Genomic DNA, 14,503 nt, shown 5'->3' with positions numbered 1-14,503 from the left:
GAGGATGTGTCACACCTTTTCTTTGCTTGCCCTTATGCTATTCAGGCATGTCAGATGTCCGGTTTGTGGTCAGAAATTCAGCAAGCCTTAAGTCAGTTAGACATAGCTTCTGCTGTCATTTTCCACTTGCTGCAACATCTTACAATATAACAAAGTCAGATTTTTGCTGCTACAATGTGGAGTTTATGGAAGCATAGGAATCTTATGGTGTGGGAGAATAAGAATGAGTTGTGTGCCATGACTGTTGATCGAGTGCGCGTAATGATGGAAGAATGGAAACTCGCGACTGCTAACTGCTCCACTCCTACACAGCAGAATGTGCATTTGCAGGCTTCAACTGCTACTGCACAGCAGATTGTGCATCTGCAGGCTTCGGCTGCTACTGCACAGCAGCGTCCTGCGCACCTACAGCAACTTCCTATGGCTGCTTCATATTCTGCTACATGGCAGCGGCCATCCCATGGTCGTCTTAAGTTCAATGTGGATGTAGGTTTCTCAACGGCTAAGAACAGAACCGAAATAGGCATTTGTGTGCGAGATGATGACGATGCTTACGTGCTTGCTAAAGCAATCAGCTTCAACATTGTGCACACGGTCCGGGTTGGTGAAGCTTTGGGTTTATACCATGCTTTGGAATGGCTAAGTGATATGCAATTCGACAATGTAGATTTTTCGACGGATTCTAAAATTACCAATGATGCCTTTCACTCTCATAAAGATGACCTCTCCGAGTTTGGACATATCATTTCACCCAGTCAAGCTCTCTTCTCCACTCACTTTACAAATTCTCAGGTTGAGTTCACTAGGCGACAAGCGAATGCGGCAACTCATGCACTTGCAGGGGAGGCCACTTCTTTAGCTAGTCCCGTCATTTATTTTAATATCCCGCGTTGTATAAATAATATCATCTTTAATGAAATGCTATAAACATCTTTCCTTAAAAAAAAAAATGTAACTAATCTCTTATGTTTAATGTTGTAATTATATTTGTTTGTTCATCAACTATTTTGTTAAAAAAATTTAAAAAATATATGCCAAAAATGAAAAGCTAATCCGACTATCTTTTGAAAAGAAAAGAAAAAAACTATATCCAATTATAGCGAGAAAATACAAAATCATTTTTACCTTATTGTCAAATTTAATGTAAAAAATTATTTTAGTTCATTCTTGTATTTCAATCTTCTTTGTGTGTGCTTTTATTTTAATCTTACATACAAAGATGAGGTAGTAATTTTTTTTTTTTTTATAAGGTAGTAATTTTTTTCATAGACGAAATCGCATCATCGAAAATTGTGTACAAATGTGAGGTCTTGAGTTACAATTAGTAAATTAATTTTGGCAATAAATATACACAAAAACGCATATCTTATTCTCAAAACTCTTGAATATGACAAAACTACCCTCCAAACACTTTTTGCAGGATAACATTCAAACAACTACAATCCAGCTCTATTCAAATTCATCACTCAAATAACCAAAACCTTAACACAAAAAAAAAAAAAAAAAAATCATCAAACCAACAAAAAAACATGTCCGCCATAACAACCTTAACATTCACAAACACCACCAACATCACATTCCCAACCTCAATCTCCACGAAAAATCCAATCTTTCACACAACCCATTTCACAAAACCACTTCATCTTCAAAACCCACTTTCAATTTCCCTCAGAAAACCCATTTCCACCATTGTTTTATGCAAAGGTTCAGTAGAATCAGAATCTGAAGTGCCCTTTGTTCCTGAAGATGAGTGGCTTCAGAAACTACCTGAGAAGACTAAGCCTTTGTATACACATAGCTTGCCTTGTATTGAAGCTTGGTTGAAGAGTTTGGGGTTTAATCAGAGTAAGGATGATAGGGCTTTGTGGGTTGTTAATAAGAGTGATTGGTGTGCTCAGCTTTCTCTTGATGTTACTGACCTCTATGTTAGGTCAGTTTTTTTCCTTCCTTTTTGTTAAGGTTTTTGTTTTCTTTTGTATTTTTGTGTTTTGGGTTTTTGAGGTTTTGATGTTTGTGTGGGTGTATGTATGAATGAATGTGTACACAAGGTACTATCTATGAAACAAATCATTGCATGTGACACTGACACACGTCGATACTGGTAATAATTTTAGAAAATGGTGGATTTGAACATAATCACATGTGTTAGTGTTGTGTTTGTATCCGACATTGGAAAGTGTCGGACACCGGACACACCTTTGATCAGAGGTGTTGGTGCCACATTGCTATACTAATGCTATTCACCTATGTGTGGTTCCAAATTGCTCAATTGATTTATGAGGTTTGGATGTTTGAATTGGAATTTAGTGATGAGTTTAACTTCTATTGGATTTTGTTTGTAGAAAAGGTTTTAAATTGCGGCCGCATTTCAATTCTTGATATCAATCAATGTGGCTTTAACCAGTGTTGTCAAATAGTGCTGTAGCGTAGTGAAATTTGAACAAATCGCTATTGTTTTGTAACAAACAATTTAGTATAAAGTGTTGTCAAATAGAAGCTTTAGCTGCGCTATAGCATTTTAGCATAGCAGTTTCTGAACAAAGCCCTATTTTTGCGAGACTAATTTCTTTCTTACTCTTGATTAATTTTTTTTTCTTCTTTTGTTTGCTTGCTTCTGTGTTGTGAGTTTGAAGTTTTGATGTTTTTGTGAATGTATGTATGAAAGTGTACACAAGGTACTATGCTATCTATCCACCATTGTGTGGTTCAAAATTGCTCAATTGGTTTGCGAGGTTTAGATATTTGAGTGGAATTTAGGTGAAGAGTTTAAGTTCTGTTGAATTTTGTAAGTAGCTAATGTGATGGCTAACATGTGTTTTCTTGCTTTTGTGTTGTGGGTTTTTTAGATTTTGATGTTTGTGTGGGTGTATGTATGAATGTGTACACTAGGTGTTATGTTATTCCCCTTTGTGTGGTCCAAAATAGTTTAATGGGTTTTTGAGATTTCGATATTTGAGTTGGAATTTGGTGAAGAGTTTAACTTCTGTTGAGTTTTATAAGTAGAAAAGGTCTTAAATTTGTGGAGAATTACAATTAATGTGGCTTTAACCGGTGTTGTCAAATAGTGCTATAACGAAGTGGAATTTGAACAACTTGTTATTGTTCTGGGATACACAATGTAGTATAAAGTGTTGTCAAATAGTGGCTTTAGCTGCGTTATATCAATGGTCCACTGTTTGCTCTAAAAGTTGTCATATCCTTCAGCTCGTCTGGTCTTGCTTTTCAAAAACAAACAAATTATTTTAGGCAATCACCGTCATTTGATTCACTATCAGTGATTATGGTCCACTGTATTAGATTTTAGGAAAACTGGTGATTCAATTCTTCCTGAAAGACTATGCTGATTTTAAAGAAGCCATTGATTACGATGTCTTGAAAGTCATAGATAATAATACAAACGTAGACTTTGTCTTGCATTTTTTTTTATTAACTTGTTTACATTAACTGACATGTTAGAATCAGAATTTGTCTTGTGCTTGGCATCTGTGTCGGTGTTTCATAGGATAGAACTAATTTTTGTACTGATTGAAGAGGTTTGTACTGATACAATGGCATTATATTAGTTGTTTATCTCTATTATAATAACAGAAACACAACAACATTTAACCGAATGTGCAGATAACAAAAGCTACTGTGACTGATAACAGTGCTATGCGATATAAGACCAGTAGCTGCACTGATGCTCGAATGATGCTTAAACATCCTTTAGTAAGAGCCAGTTCGGATAAAATTTCCTTCAAACACTTGTAAAAAAACAAGAAAAGTTGAAATGATCTTACAATGACAAAGTCTTCTAAATAATTTCTTCTTTACATAAGTTGAGATGAGCATCTCACTTTTTTCTTGATATTTTCCTTTGTCTAATTTCTTCATTGGCATTTATAAATATAAACATAAGACATTCTCATAGTTAGAAACTAAATGTTTATTTCATTTAAAAAGCTCCATTGTATTATGTTTTTTAGTAGCTTCTTGGATGTGAAACACGTGGTAACATTTTATAGAGTAATCCCGTTGTATACTGTCCTGATTGGATAAACCGCTTAATATAGCGTGTATAGTATAAGTTCTTATGAATAAGATGTAAGGTATAAGTTATTTTCATAAGCTGTTCTGAAGAGCCTATGAAAATAAGCTGAAAATAGTTTTTGGACATGTCATAAGCTGTTTTCAAAAACTCTACAAAACAGCCTCACAAGTGTTTATGTCAGTAGAAATGCTCAAATAAACCAAAGTCCAAACAGGCTTTTAACTCTCTCGATGTTGACATTGAAACATTTTGATTTGGTGCAGGTATTTGAAGAGTGGACCTGGGAATCTTGAAAAAGATGTAGAAAGGAGATTCAGCTATGCTTTGAGCAGAGAAGACATTGAGAATGCTGTGCTTGGTGGACCATAGATAGATAGCCATTTTGCTTTATACTTTCAAAATATACAATGGTTTAATTCCTTGTTGGAAGTTATTTCATATGTGAAATCATTGATTTTCATGTCAAATTTCATTCTATTGAAAGGACTAGAGAGAATGTTTTATGATGAGATAATTTCCATGGTTTTGTAGATAGGTGAAACTTAATAATAAGTTTCATGGTGTCCCCTTTGTTTTCCCTTAGCAGCACTTATATTTTGTTTGGGGCTGAATCTAACATTTTAAAGTTATTCAGTAACAGCTTAGTTAAGAAATCTTTGATTAACATTTTTGAAAAAAATTGTCAAACTGCTTACTGAGATTCTTAGGAATTTCAAATGTAGAAACACCTTATCTGAAGCTTTCATGGTTCTGAAAGTGTTTTCTCACCTTTGCTTCAGTTCTAACTCTTCAATATTTTTATAAACTTTTGTGATTGAAAGTGATGATGATGCTTCTGGTTCTAATGTGGTTGAAACCATATTTTTAGACAAACTAGACCACTCTCTAGGTCATGCTATAATGGTTCTAATGTTCTAAAACTTTCCCAATTCTATATAGTTTTCTTTGAATTTTGCTCTTCACCCAGCACATTTCGCTCGCACCCTGCAGCCATGACCAAAATGCCTCTGCGCTAGTTAACTAGCGTAAGTGTAAACTTGTGCGCAAGTTAAGTAGCGTTGCGCATGTTAAGTGGCGCAAATGTAAACTAGTGCGAACGTTAAGAGCCGCAAAGTGCCTATTTTTTTTTTATTCCTTCAATATGATTCAATAAATTATTTTATTTACTTTGTTCAATATGGCGCTAAGTCTAAAATATTTTATTTATTCAATATGATTTAATAAATTATTTTATTTAGTCAATATGGCGCAAAGTCTAAACATAAATTCTATTTTATTTTATTCTAAATTATTTGGTCACTTTATTCTAATTTATTTATGCACTTAAAATAAATTCGATTTTATACTAATTCAATTTTTATTCTAATTTATTTATTCATTAAATACAAAATTAGAAAATAAAATCGATTTTATTTATTCAATACATAAGCATAAACATAAAATAAATGCGAAAATAAATACAAATAAAAAACAATTAATAAAAATAATTCTCATTTTATTAATATGATTCAAACATTACATTATATAATACATATATTTTACCCTCTTCGGTATATGCCAATAGCTCTTGGGGAAAACAGTGATCCGTCCTGTTGGGGAAAACGACATCAAGGCCCCTTGAGTTAAATTTAAATTTGGTTCCTCTTATACCCCCATATTTATTCTTTTTCCCCAACCTAACGGACCACTACTTCCCTAAGAAGGGGTATAAAGACCCTAGAGACCATAGAAACAAAGAAGAAGAGAGAGTGGGATGAGAAAATGTGAGGAAAAGAGGAAGTATGTGAGGGTTTTTATAGGTGGTATAAAGTATATGGCACTTAATGAGGTCCAAAAACGTGTGAAAAACTTAAGAAAAATGTGTAAAACAAAACCATTGACTACCGTCCAAGAAACGTTTGTGCTTCAGTTTTTACCACCGGCCAACTTGCGCAAGTTAACTCGCGCATAGGCTCGGTGGTGCATGACTTAAGTCACGCAGAGCTTGTGAGGTGCGTGAGTTAAGTCTCGCGGTGTGAGTTAACTCACGCAGGGTTATATTTGGAAAAAGTGCAGGGCGCGAGCAAAATGTGCAGGGTGAAGAGCAAAATTCGTTTTCTTTTCATTATCCTGGCTCAAACATAAACTCAGTGTTGAACCCTAAATCAATCCAAGAGATTTCATTTCAACTGTATGTAATTGTAAACTTGAGTTGAGACATTGCACTTACTTTAGTTTCTAGTAGATTTCCTTCACTAGAGATATGGACCCTTTTTCCAACCAAGATTCGAACATTGGATCGTCATGTTATGGAAGACAAGCCCCTTCTGTTAGACTCAACTTGTTGATAGTTACATTGTACTTATGTAGTTTATTTCATTTGTTGATCAATTTAATTTGAACTTCCTCTATGTATAGATCAAGACTAGAAGAAATTCTAACTCTAAATTTATGTCTGACATTTTTTTGAGAAATCAATTTTGGGGACTAAACAATTCTACTTTAAGGTACTATTTATAAAACAAAACTAATTCACTCATCAATTATTGTCAAAGTAAACCCAAACCTACACTTAGACTATTTCACGTGTAATATAAACTAGATTGCAATTTAGTCAAAGACTTGCTCAATTTGACACATTAACAATGTACTTAATTGTTAATTCTAAAACATTTGATGTTCTTTGTCCTTTGAAACAAAGTTTAATATAATGAAGAAAGGTCACAAACAAAAAAGTTGAAATATAACAATACAAAAGAATCTCCAAGACATTGTGGAATGTGATAGTCATGCAAAGTTGGTTGTTAAACGTCAGTCCTATGATAGCTGAATGCATTCCTCATTTCAATTTCTCAACAAAAATTTCACCAACATGCATTACACTTTGTAAAGCATAACAAAACAACAAATAGAAAGTAGAAACACTAATACCAATGGAAGAGAACAAGAAACCTATGAAGGAAACAAACCAATAGAGGCAATAATAAAGTTAATAACATAATTTTTTTTTTAATAATCTAAATTAGTCCATCCGAATTGACACTGGGAGAATTGAACTTGAGAACATGAGGTTGAGCATACTCCCAGATCCCAAGCCAATACCACCAGGTCAACCCGAGTTAATAAAATGATGTTATTCTAATATAAAATAAAAGTGTCATGAAACAACTATTAGTGTTTTTTTCTTTTCTCCAACCATTATTTCTTTCTTTTGTTTATTGAACTTTCCTGACTTGGATATTGTGAGTGGATTGGAACCTCCATATGGGTTGCCTACCACTTTGTACAAGTGCAACTTCTTCTCCTATCTTCACCATTCCTTGCTTCTGCATATGATCATCAAGAAACCAAAAGAATTAGGGCAATCTTAGTTTAAGATGTCTAAAGTCCGTTCGAGAAGTTTATGAATTTCATCTTTTGCGACAAATTTAAACAATCAAACCATAAATAGAGTTTGCATTAAGTACAAGTTTGGATTCCCTACATTTAAAAAGCCATGCAGTTACACACATTAATTGATCTAAGTCATTGGTTTGAGATCAGTTGGTGAACGTTACACCTTCACCAAATAATTTTTAAATAATCTTCACTGTTGATTTTAGATTGGATGACTAAGGTAAAAAAATGCATCGCACATTTACTGTGTGGAATTGAAATCCGTTTAACAATTCAATTATCCGTACTTACTAGTTGCATTATAAAGCAGACAATGTAAAAGCATCCCTTAGATGGGGCTTTAAATTAAGTTCAAACTACCATTTATCATGTTACTTGTCAGATGCAAGGTTTTAAAAAAAGGCTTTGCGGCCACAATCCAAACCGCGGCACCAAATCTATTGCTGTCTGTACAACCATAGCGTGTTCGCAACTGAGGCCATATTAGTTGCATTTGACAACGATTCTCCGCAATATAAAGGATTGCAACCGAGATTGAGGTTTAAAACTTTGTTAAAAATACAATGAAGCCACAATAATTCAATATCTTTATACGTCTTCTAAAGTTACCTGTAGAAAATCCAAGGCTCTTCTAAAAGTTTCTTCAGAATCATCGCTGAATTCCATGTATACTGGAGTAACTCCTTGATACAGAGCCAGTCTTTGTTGTACTCTCTTCCTGCATGTCCAGCAAAAGTAGGTAATTAATAATTATGTCATAATATATAAAAGAAGATAGATGCAAACAAATTCTGATTTTACAGATTCGCCATACACATGTCAACAAAACGACAGAAATCAACTCAGGTAAACTGCTGCAGAAGAAGCACAATAGTCGTGAATCATTTAAAGAAGCTGATACGTTATTTCAGTTTTATGAAAAACCAATTGATAACGCTGGATAAAGTTTATAATCATACAGTTTTGAACGTAGTATGCACATACATTCAACCAGGACCCTCAAATCTTCAAGTTAATATTCGAACGAATTAGTGTTGTCAATTGCAGAGAGCAAAAAATAACGGTTTGTTTAAACTCTGCTACACTATAGCTGGCTAATTGACAAGACTAGAACGAATAAGGGGAAATATCCATACATGTAAAAGTTTTTGCATCAATAAGAGAAAGGCGAAGAAAATAACTCACTCGTCTGTGAAAGCAAATATTGTGCCAGAAGGACGATAGTGGCTCAATAAGACAGCCATGAAACCGGTTCGAGTGAAGACAACAGTAGAGGTTCCAAGAGTGTTAGACATCATGGTTGCATGGTATGCAAACATCTCACTCATGTGATTCTGCATAGAACAAAATAAAATAAATATACAACATTTGTTCAGATATTCAAATGATGATTACCACGGATTAAAAAACAAAGAACGTGGTACACAATAGATTGACTTTAGACCTTGAACACTTGACCAATATTAGGCGGCATTTGACCGCCTGGTATAGTGGCTTCTGTACGTAGCGCTACTGTGTGCATCACTTTCACAGCTTTTAGAGGGAACCTGCATTTTCATAATCATTTGAATGATATTTTTTCGCTTGACCATATATACAATAAATCAATTGTGTATTCTTTTCAAGCCATTAGTCAACGCCCTTGCTTCTGTTTAAACTTAGAAACATTACCATTTGTTCCACAAGGTCACTGACATGCATGCTAATACTACTGAAATATAGTGACTCAATAGTAACACTCAAGCATATAAAATTACAAATACCTACCCTAAAATATGCACATTATTAAAATTCAAAAGTGTTATATGTTGTGTTAACACATAAACAAAATAGAAACATTTTGCACCAATTTTATCTTTGTTTCCAATTTCCATATTTTTAGTGGAACCAAAGCCCTTTTTTTTTCTTCTTGGCATTTGACACGTTTTGTTTTATTTGCAATATGTGCCAAGCAGAATAAAATACATGTGTTATGTTATGTTCTAACCATCGTTATGCTACCTTAAGGTGACAATGATGTGCTTTTTTTTGCTGAATATTGCTTTTCTTTAACACTAGTAGCAATGAAATCTGTGTTGAAGTATGAATATAAAACAAAAGTGCTGGGGTGAGAAACCAAATCACCAGGAGGCGACGCGTCTTTCATCAAGACATTCTTTTATTAATAGTGAAGTAAATAGATAGATTTTTTGTGGTTAAAAAGAGTGATTGACTTATTGGAACTTTACATACTTTCCATGAGCAGTTTCTCCAGAAAGCATTATTCCATCTGAACCTTCTCGAACAGCAATAGCTATATCTGATACTTCAGCTCTAGTTGGAGTTGGATGAACAATCATGCTTTCCAGCATATTCGTTGCAACAATTACAGCCTTTCCCATGCTACGACACAAGTTGATTATCTCTTCCTACATTTACAGGCATTGACGATTTCAAGACTTAAAAGATGAGCTTAACTTGATGTCAAGTTTGATAAATGATACCAATCGATAACCATCTATACCATCGATTCTCGGTTTTGAAAAGGAGTTTACCTGCAAAAGAGGAACCTCTTCGATAGGGAGCTCAGCACCAAGATCTCCTCTGGCAACCATAGCCTAAACAAGATGGCAAATGTACAAGGTCAACATCAACAACCAGGCCTTGTATAGTAAGCGCATATGGTATAAATGCTTAGTGAAGCTGTTTATCCAAACAAAGCCTTAAGTTAAAGAAGATTTCTGTATTTACGACATATTCCAATGAATCCACAAGATCAAGCATCACGTATAAAGAAATAATGCAAGGATTAGGCTAGCACCCCATCAGATGCAGTGATGATTGAATGCAAATTTGGTATAGAATCCGCACTTTCAATTTTCACGATGACATGTATATCAGCATTACAGCCTGCAGCATTCAATGGGAAATTCATCATAATCCTAATATAAACAGGCAACAAACTAATCAATCAAATTTTAAAAACTATATATTTTTTTGTTAGATATTTACTCTTCAAGTAATTCTTCAGCTCATGAACAACTTCGGCATCCTTAACAAAGGAAACAGCATAGAAATCAACTTTGTTATCCACTCCAAATTTGATATCATCCCAGTCCTTCTCTGCAACAAATCAATGTGATGATTATATCCACCGGAAACCACTATAATCAACAAGAATGAATTAATTAACATCATATGAATTCTGACCAGTTATTGAAGGCAATGTTGCACTTTTTCCTCTAACGTTCAAATGTCTCCTTGACTTGAGCTCTCCTCCATCAACAACTTCACATTTCACTGAATTCTCCGTCTTAGACTTAACCAACATAGACATCATACCGCCTATATCATACATAAAAGTGTCATAAGTTTGTCAAACTATCATTTCTGTAAAGTGTGCAACAAGCAATTAGCAATATTTCCTTTTCACCGAAAAGTTCCATTGCTTTTAGATTAAAATGACAAATGAAGATACCATACAATTATGAGTGTCGAATAAGTAAGTTGTTGACAATGTTGAACATTTTATATCTAGCCTATCATATAATTCTTTTGAAAATATCAACATTACATTTTTCAACAGTTTGGTTTATTTCAGATGTTAATTAAATGTGACTTAAAGCTAGATAACTGGTCCAAATATGCTTGCTTCGAAACATAATAATGATAGTATACAATATACTGCAAACTGCAAAAAAAGCAAATTGAACTACTTTCACTCTATTTATTGGTGTCATTCTTATTCATAAAATTTCCCTCATTTAATATATGCTTTAACTTTGAATGACTCTTTTATTCTAATGGAACAAGTTCCCGTGAAGGGCAATTTGGGAATTACAATTACTTTTTGATTTAATTACGAAAATTAATTGTTATCAATATCAACAAAAATTCTTAATCTCCGTGAAGTTATGTATTTTTGCTTGTAATCAAGAACAGAGGAAATATGCAACTTGAGCAGTTTGATTTATCAGTAAATAACTATACCATCAACAAGAATCATATCCCCCACTGCTACATCATTGACAAAATCATCATAGTTTACACTGACACAGTCTGCAGTTCCAACACCTCTCTGAATAGTAAAAGTGAATTCTTGCCCAACTGTCAAATTGATTGGTTGTGGCAAATCCCCACTTCTAACTTCAGGACCCTACAATTAAAGAACTTTTTTATCAGATAACGCACAAATAAACATTCTTGATTTGAATTTAAGGTTTGCTTATCTTGATAACATACTGCATAATAGAATCCTTATCAGTGGTAGTTTTAATTTTTATTTCTTATCTTGGTAAGATTCAGCATAACATAATCTTTATCACTAGTAGTTTTTATTTGTTTATTTATCTTGACAAACTTCTGCATAACAGAATCCTTGGCAGCTTGATTAGGATTTCTGTCAAGGACGAGGTTGGTTCTTGCTTTGACATAAGGTGGAAAAAAGGATTATACCCTGTCTAGATCTATGACTGGATTCAACGCAAAGGATCATAACAGCATACTGCCATGGTCAAATGAATTTGGTCAGGATCTGGTTCAATAACAGCATACTGCCATGAAATAGGATTTGGTCATGAAAATTAATGGCTCAAACAGCTCACTGGTTTGGTTTGATCACCGACATGTCAGCTGATGAGCATAAGTTATGGTCAGTTTGCCGGTTAGTAACTTTTTGCATTTTTAATACTTGTGTGTTCTGTTCATATATTTATTTGTCATTCAGTTCGACCGTGTATGAACTGATTGAACTATGACCCAGAGGTCCTACTGGTCTGGTTTTAAAACATTGGCCTCAATATATGAACCAGCCACCCTGATATACAAAGTCATATAACTCAAACTGTTTTTCAACTAGAAAACATAGTCAACCCAATGAAGAGGAGCACTATACACCAGCTGTCATGGAGGGTCCTGCAACAAAATGGTGAAAGAAATACAAAGAAAAATGGAGCTGAGGAACCATACGGGACATTCATAATAGCAGTTCTCTCATTTTTTTAATATAGTATATGACACCAGACAATAGTGGTCAGAAAAAGCAAATCAAACCAGAAAAGACGAAAATTTCAATTAAGCAAGTATGAATTTTACAGACGACTTTTAAAGAAAAGTTCAAACACTATACAATAGAAAATTGACAGATGCATTCAATTTGTCGCATTCCATAAAATCATTATTTATGAAACTGCACAATTGAAGTCCCTTTAAAAGGGGTAAAAAGAATGTTGAGGTAAGAACAAACCTTAGTGTCAAGCATAATTGCAATAACATTGTCCTTGGATTGTGCATTATATTCTTTAACTAAGTCAATAACTTTCTGATGAGAAGCATGATCACCATGAGACATATTGAGGCGAGCAACATTCATACCAGCCTCAGCCAACTTCCAAATCATTTCCTTAGTATCAGTAGATGGTCCAATAGTACATACTATCTTTGTCTTACGCTTAAACGTCGGCTTCGACCACATTCCATTTCCATTCGAAGCATCACTAAATGGCAGCACCCCATGTAAACGTTGCAACTGCTCCGCAATCTAACCACCATAACACAAAAAGGGTCACAAAAGAGTAACCCTCCAATTCAGTTCATGAAGTCCTCATTGTCTCCTATTTAATTTAATCCTAAATTATGTGAAATTAATAACTAACCATAATTTTATAAGTACTCAAAAATTATAGGTCACTCCTAGGTCATAAGCCTAATAACACGACACGGATACGCAATTTGAGAAAATCACATAATTCAGTGTAATTATATGTGTCGACCTGTCCGACACGGGACAGTGTAATCCGAGAAGTGTATGTGATTCATAGCTCAAACTCAATACCAGTTTTATACAATTTCAAGATTATACTACATATAACTTCTATACTTTTCAGGAACTTACTAAAGTATAATCAAAACCCAAAACCCATTTCCATTATCCATCATTTCAACCATCTGGGCCATCACAAAAACCTCAAACTTTCACCCTTTCACAACAAAAAACTTCAAAACAACAAACCTTTGAATCATCTTCAGGTGACACAGGAACAACTTCAACAGGAGCTGATTTCCTTGCACTGATACAAGAGCTTCTGAACACCAATCTACAACACTTCCCTTTTTGTTGGAACACTTTTGAAGCAAAAGTTGGTGGTTTCAACAGCTTCTGAACTCTTTCATGTGTAGATCTTGTAGTGGGGAGTGAGGTTTGGATGGATCGTGTGGCTACAACTTGTGACATTGTTGAAGAGAGAGAGAGAGAGAGAGAGAGAGAGAGAGAGAGAGAGAGAGGGCGGAGGTACTAAGAAGAGAAGAGAGACCTCGGTTGCATCGAATGTGTAGATGATATGTTTGTTTTTAAACTTGCATTGTTTGTGTTTCTGAGATGACCAACAAAAATTTAAAAATTATTTTTGATTTGAAATAATAATTGTTACACCCCAAAAAAAACAGATACTACCATAATTTAAAAGAGAGATACTATTCACACCCCCATAAAATTAAAGTTACATCATGGAATGACTACCATACACTTTAACTACGATGAAAATTGAGTTTATTTTAACCTGTTATATAGATATGTTTAATTAAATTTACAATAACCTCTTATGTAAACTGAATTTACAATAACCTAATTGTACTTATGTAATTTGAGTTTACACTAACCTCTTATATAAATACGTAAACTGAATTTACATTAACTATGTAAACTGAGTTTACACTAACCTCTTATATACATACGTAAACTGAATTTACACTAATCTCTCATATACATACGTAAACTCATAAACCTCTTATATACACAAGTAAATTGAATTTACATTAACTACGTAAACCGGGTTTACACTAACATCTTATATACATATGTAAACTGAATTTACATTAACTACTTAATCTAAGTTTACACTAACCTCTCATATACATACTTAAACAGAATTTACACTAATATATATATATATATATATATATATATATATATATATATAAACTCATTTTACGTAAACATTTTATATACATACGTAAACTGAATTTACATTAACTACATAAATTGAGTTTACACTAACCTCTTATATACAAACCTGAATTGAGTTTACACTAACCTCTCACTATGTAAAATCAAATTACCGT

At 33.8% G+C, this 14,503-nt stretch overlaps 3 protein-coding genes across 3 annotated transcripts; 2 read left to right on the top strand and 1 right to left on the bottom strand.

Moving 5' to 3' along the window:
- The first annotated feature begins 174 nt into the window (after positions 1–174).
- Positions 175–927, top strand: LOC112422750 (uncharacterized). Its single transcript, XM_024786392.1, has one exon. It carries the CDS (start codon positions 175–177, stop codon positions 925–927), a length of 753 nt encoding a protein of 250 aa, XP_024642160.1.
- Positions 928–1,428: 501 nt separating this feature from the next.
- On the top strand, positions 1,429–4,663 carry LOC25496022 (uncharacterized). The gene is made up of 2 exons (XM_013596289.3): positions 1,429–1,930; positions 4,294–4,663. The coding sequence occupies exons 1-2, from the start codon at positions 1,530–1,532 to the stop codon at positions 4,397–4,399; spliced, it is 507 nt and encodes a 168-aa protein (XP_013451743.1). The 5' UTR covers positions 1,429–1,529; the 3' UTR covers positions 4,400–4,663.
- A 2,282-nt stretch (positions 4,664–6,945) lies between these two features.
- Positions 6,946–13,756, bottom strand: LOC25496020 (plastidial pyruvate kinase 2). The gene is made up of 12 exons (XM_013596287.3): positions 13,395–13,756; positions 12,630–12,923; positions 11,375–11,540; positions 10,595–10,729; positions 10,397–10,507; positions 10,206–10,294; positions 9,940–10,002; positions 9,638–9,813; positions 8,850–8,952; positions 8,591–8,739; positions 8,015–8,123; positions 6,946–7,335 (listed from the first exon to the last, which is right to left on the bottom strand). The coding sequence occupies exons 1-12, from the start codon at positions 13,614–13,616 to the stop codon at positions 7,225–7,227; spliced, it is 1,728 nt and encodes a 575-aa protein (XP_013451741.1). The 5' UTR covers positions 13,617–13,756; the 3' UTR covers positions 6,946–7,224.
- Positions 13,757–14,503: the final 747 nt, after the last annotated feature.

Source organism: Medicago truncatula, chromosome 6, assembly GCF_003473485.1.
Source record: "Medicago truncatula cultivar Jemalong A17 chromosome 6, MtrunA17r5.0-ANR, whole genome shotgun sequence".
NCBI classification, from domain to species: Eukaryota; Viridiplantae; Streptophyta; class Magnoliopsida; order Fabales; family Fabaceae; genus Medicago; species Medicago truncatula.
This window is presented reverse-complemented; position numbering and strand designations above follow the sequence as displayed.

Excerpts from the sequence above, each read along its gene's own strand:
- LOC25496020 (XM_013596287.3), bottom strand. The coding sequence starts at position 13,616 with ATGTCACAAGTTGTAGCCACACGATCCATCCAAACCTCACTCCCCACT. Across the intron at positions 8,740-8,849 it reads ATATTGGTCAAGTGTTCAAG|AATCACATGAGTGAGATGTT; the intron begins GTCTAAAGTCAA and ends TGTTCTATGCAG. Across the intron at positions 8,124-8,590 it reads ATATTTGCTTTCACAGACGA|GAAGAGAGTACAACAAAGAC; the intron begins GTGAGTTATTTT and ends CTGGACATGCAG.
- LOC112422750 (XM_024786392.1), top strand. The coding sequence starts at position 175 with ATGTGGAGTTTATGGAAGCATAGGAATCTTATGGTGTGGGAGAATAAG.
- LOC25496022 (XM_013596289.3), top strand. The coding sequence starts at position 1,530 with ATGTCCGCCATAACAACCTTAACATTCACAAACACCACCAACATCACA. Across the intron at positions 1,931-4,293 it reads GTTACTGACCTCTATGTTAG|GTATTTGAAGAGTGGACCTG; the intron begins GTCAGTTTTTTT and ends GATTTGGTGCAG.